The 5,000-nt window shown below is 41.3% G+C and overlaps 1 protein-coding gene across 1 annotated transcript in view; it reads right to left on the bottom strand.

Annotated features, from left to right (window-relative positions):
* The window catches only part of grk7b (G protein-coupled receptor kinase 7b), a 7,859-nt gene that overhangs the window by 778 nt on the left and 2,081 nt on the right, over positions 1-5,000 (bottom strand). The window contains exon 3 of the mRNA XM_061925698.1: positions 1,073-1,344. Coding sequence (XP_061781682.1) covers positions 1,073-1,344 — 272 coding nt within the window. The remainder of the gene's footprint in view (positions 1-1,072; positions 1,345-5,000) is intronic.

Genomic DNA, 5,000 nt, shown 5'->3' with positions numbered 1-5,000 from the left:
GTGACTAGAGCGCAAATCGTTAGCGGGCAACTTGTCCTCAAATCGTTAGCTGGCAACTGGAGCACTAACTGCTAGCTGGCAACTAAAGCGCTAATCATTAGCTGGTAACTAGCGCACTAATCGTTAGCTGGCAACTAGTCTGCAAATCGCTAGCTGGAAAATAAATGCATATCTCAAGATGGAAACTAGTGTGCAAATTGTTAACTGGAAACTGGTGCACTAATGGTTAGATGGCAACTGGAGAGCTAATTGCTAGCTGGCAAGTAGAGCTTTAATCATTAGCTGGCAAGTAGAGCACTAATCGCCAGCTGGCAACTATAGCGCTAATCGCTAGCGGGCAACTTGTCCTCAAATCGTTAACTGGCAACTAAAGCGCTAATCATTAGCTGGTAACTAGCGCACTAATCGCTAGCTGGCAACTAAAGCGCTAACCATTAGCTCGTAACTAGCGCACTAATCGTTACATGGCAACTAGCCTGCAAATCGCTAGCTGGAAAATATATGCTTATCTCAAGATGGAAACTAGTGTGCAAATCGTTAACCGGCAACTGGTGCACTAATGGTTAGATGACAACTGAAGAGCTAATTGCTAGCTGGCAACTGGAGCTTTAATAATTAGCTGGCAAGAAGAGCACTAATCGCCAGCTGGCAACTATAGCGCTAATCGCTAGCGGGCAACTTGTCCTCAAATCGTTAGCTGGCAACTGGAGCGCTAACTGCTAGCTGGCAACTAAAGCGCTAATCATTAGCTGGTAACTAGCGCACTAATCGCTAGCTGGCAACTAAAGTGCTAACCATTAGCTCGTAACTAGTGCACTAATCGTTACCTGGCAACTAGTCTGCAAATCACTAGCTGGAAAATATATGCTTATCTCAAGATGGAAACTAGTGCACTAATCGTTACGTTTGTAGTATAAATTTGAATCATGGACTATTTAATTTGGCCTTTTTTACATGAATTTGGAAGAAAAAAAAACAGTTGAAAACAGATTTTTCCAAACTGTTGTGTACGAATTAAAACTATAAAAGGTGAAGAAGTGTTTGCATAAATATCCATCAGTTGTATACTTACTGGCACCCGAGGCGATATTGCACCTTCTTCTTCAGGAAGCCCCGGATGAGGTCAGTGGTTGAGCGTTCGAATCCCTTGTGTTGAAACTTGCACTCATCTTCCAGCGTGCGGCGAGTCACCTCGCTCTCCTGCACCTTTTCACGGAAGTCTCGAAAAGGCAGGCGAGCAGCCACCATCTCGTAGATGCAGCAGCCCAGAGCCCACCAGTCCACGGACGTGCTGTAGCACTGCTGCCTCAGAATCTCAGGAGCCATGTAACCAGTTGTCCCAGCCTGAATACACACACACACACACACAATTACTGACTGCCAGCTCGCGCCGCTAATCGCTACCTGGCAACTAGCGAGTTAACCATTAGCCGGCAGTTTTGTTTTGGCGACACCTAGCGGCCACAACCATTCATCAAGTCAACTCATGACGCAGTAAGTTGAATGATGTGGACCCATTTGTTACTGGATACTTTCTAATACGCTTCTGCCTTTGAGACTTGGAATGTGTAAGTAATATGCAGCTATACTTATTTTGTACTTGTTTATATCGACAAATGTAGACTGCAATATTGTTCAATTAAAGACACTTACAGTATTATGTATGCATAGTTTGTGTGTTATTGTGTGCTTAGCTGTGGTGTAGCTGCTATATAATCAGATGTTTTGCTGATTTCGGACCAGTATTAGCTATCAGCTATCACCTCTTAAACAAGGGGTCAAACTCAATTTTAGTGAGGGCCACATTGCAGTTATGGCTGCCCTCAGAGAGCCGCTTGTAACAGTAAATATTTATAAATATTAATGTGTAATAACCTTGTCACACAATTTGCATAAGCCATTGTCTTTATTATATTATTTTACCGACAGATTGAAGGAAAACTTGCTTTGAAGTGGTAAGTCAAAGTGACAAGCAGATATTTATGTATTTATTTTGTATAACCCCAAAAATGCTTGGAATATGTGGTTGCATGTACAGATAATAATACAGTTCAGAAGATACGAAGTAGGGGTGCTCAAAAAAATTCTAATCACAATTTTGTATTCATTCCGATTCTAAATAGATTGATAAATTATGATCATATTATCATATATATATATATATATATATATATATATATATACATACATACATACATACAGGTAAAAGCCAGTAAATTAGAATATTTTGAAAAACTTGATTTATTTCAGTAATTGCATTCAAAAGGTGTAACTTGTACATTATATTTATTCATTGCACACAGACTGATGCATTCAAATGTTTATTTCATTTAATTTTGATGATTTGAAGTGGCAACAAATGAAAATCCAAAATTCCGTGTGTCACAAAATTAGAATATTACTTAAGGCTAATACAAAAAAGGGATTTTTAGAAATGTTGGCCAACTGAAAAGTATGAAAATGAAAAATATGAGCATGTACAATACTCAATACTTGGTTGGAGCTCCTTTTGCCTCAATTACTGCGTTAATGCGGCGTGGCATGGAGTCGATGAGTTTCTGGCACTGCTCAGGTGTTATGAGAGCCCAGGTTGCTCTGATAGTGGCCTTCAACTCTTCTGCGTTTTTGGGTCTGGCATTCTGCATCTTCCTTTTCACAATACCCCACAGATTTTCTATGGGGCTAAGGTCAGGGGAGTTGGCGGGCCAATTTAGAACAGAAATACCATGGTCCGTAAACCAGGCACGGGTAGATTTTGCGCTGTGTGCAGGCGCCAAGTCCTGTTGGAACTTGAAATCTCCATCTCCATAGAGCAGGTCAGCAGCAGGAAGCATGAAGTGCTCTAAAACTTGCTGGTAGACGGCTGCGTTGACCCTGGATCTCAGGAAACAGAGTGGACCGACACCAGCAGATGACATGGCACCCCAAACCATCACTGATGGTGGAAACTTTACACTAGACTTCAGGCAACGTGGATCCTGTGCCTCTCCTGTCTTCCTCCAGACTCTGGGACCTCGATTTCCAAAGGAAATGCAAAATTTGCTTTCGTCAGAAAACATGACTTTGGACCACTCAGCAGCAGTCCAGCTGGTGTCGGTCCACTCTGTTTCCTGAGATCCAGGGTCAACGCAGCCGTCTACCAGCAAGTTTTAGAGCACTTCATGCTTCCTGCTGCTGACCTGCTCTATGGAGATGGAGATTTCAAGTTCCAACAGGACTTGGCGCCTGCACACAGCGCAAAATCTACCCGTGCCTGGTTTACGGACCATGGTATTTCTGTTCTAAATTGGCCCGCCAACTCCCCTGACCTTAGCCCCATAGAAAATCTGTGGGGTATTGTGAAAAGGAAGATGCAGAATGCCAGACCCAAAAACGCAGAAGAGTTGATGGCCACTATCAGAGCAACCTGGGCTCTCATAACACCTGAGCAGTGCCAGAAACTCATCGACTCCATGCCACGCCGCATTAACGCAGTAATTGAGGGAAAAGGAGCTCCAACCAAGTATTGAGTATTGTACATGCTCATATTTTTCATTTTCATACTTTTCAGTTGGCCAACATTTCTAAAAATCCCTTTTTTGTATTAGCCTTAAGTAATATTCTAATTTTGTGACACACGGAATTTTGGATTTTCATTTGTTGCCACTTCAAATCATCAAAATTAAATGAAATAAACATTTGAATGCATCAGTCTGTGTGCAATGAATAAATATAATGTACAAGTTACACCTTTTGAATGCAATTACTGAAATAAATCAAGTTTTTCAAAATATTCTAATTTACTGGCTTTTACCTGTATATAGATTTAAAAAAAAAAAATATATATATATATATATATATATATATATATACACACAACTGCAATTCTCAGCACATTTATACTTTCCATGACGTCACTCTCTTTACTTGGTGCTAACTTATAAACAAGCCACTCATGACTTTTTATTCTAGCACTGTCATGCAGTTCAACTTTTCAGCGCTAGAGGCCGCCAAACACAAAGAAGTGCACTCCTCGGGGAGTTTCCTGCCATACTGAAAATGACAAGCATACAACATAACATATTTGATGTTCAAACTGATAAACTTTTTTTTTTTTGCAAATAATCATTAACTTTACAATTTGAGGCCAGCAACACGTGACAAAGAAGTTAGGAAAGGTGGCAATAAATACTGACAAAGTTGAGGAATGCTCATCAAACACTTATTTGGAACATCCCACAGGTGTGCAGGCTAATTGGGAACAGGTGGGTGCCATGATTGGGTATAAAAACAGCTTCCCAAAAAATGCTCAGTCTTTCACAAGAAAGGATGGGGCGAGGTACACCCCTTTGTCCACAACTGCGTGAGCAAATAGTCAAACAGTTTAAGAACAACGTTTCTCAAAGTGCAATTGCAAGAAATTTAGGGATTTCAACATCTACGGTCCATAATATAATCAAAAGGTTCAGAGAATCTGGAAAAATCACTCCACGTAAGCAACATGGCCGGAAACCAACATTGAATGACTGTGACCTTTGATTCCTCAGACGGCACTGTATCAAAAACCGACATCAATCTCTAAAGGATATCACCACTTGGGCTCAGGAACACTTCAGAAAAACCACTGTCACTAAATACAGTTGGTCACTACATCTGTAAGTGCAAGTTAAAGCTCTACTATGCAAAGTGAAAGCCATTTATCAACAACATCCAGAAACGCCGCCGGCTTCTCTGGGCCCGAGATCATCTAAGATGGACTCATGTAAAGTGGAAAAGTGTTCTGTGGTCTGACGAGTCCACATTTCAAATCGTTTTGGAAATATTCGACATCGTGTCATCCGGACCAAAGGGGAAGCGAACCATCCAGACTGTTATCGACGCAAAGTTCAAAAGCCAGCATCTGTGATGGTATGGGGGTGCATTAGTGCCCAAGGCATGGGTAACTTACACATCTGTGAAGGCACCATTAATGCTGAAAGGTACATACAGGTCTTGGAACAACATATGCTGCCATCTAAGCG

Source organism: Nerophis lumbriciformis, linkage group LG30, assembly GCF_033978685.3.
Source record: "Nerophis lumbriciformis linkage group LG30, RoL_Nlum_v2.1, whole genome shotgun sequence".
NCBI lineage: Eukaryota > Metazoa > Chordata > Actinopteri > Syngnathiformes > Syngnathidae > Nerophis > Nerophis lumbriciformis.
The sequence above is the reverse complement of the archived record's forward strand: the minus strand, read 5'-3'. Positions and strand labels throughout refer to the sequence as shown.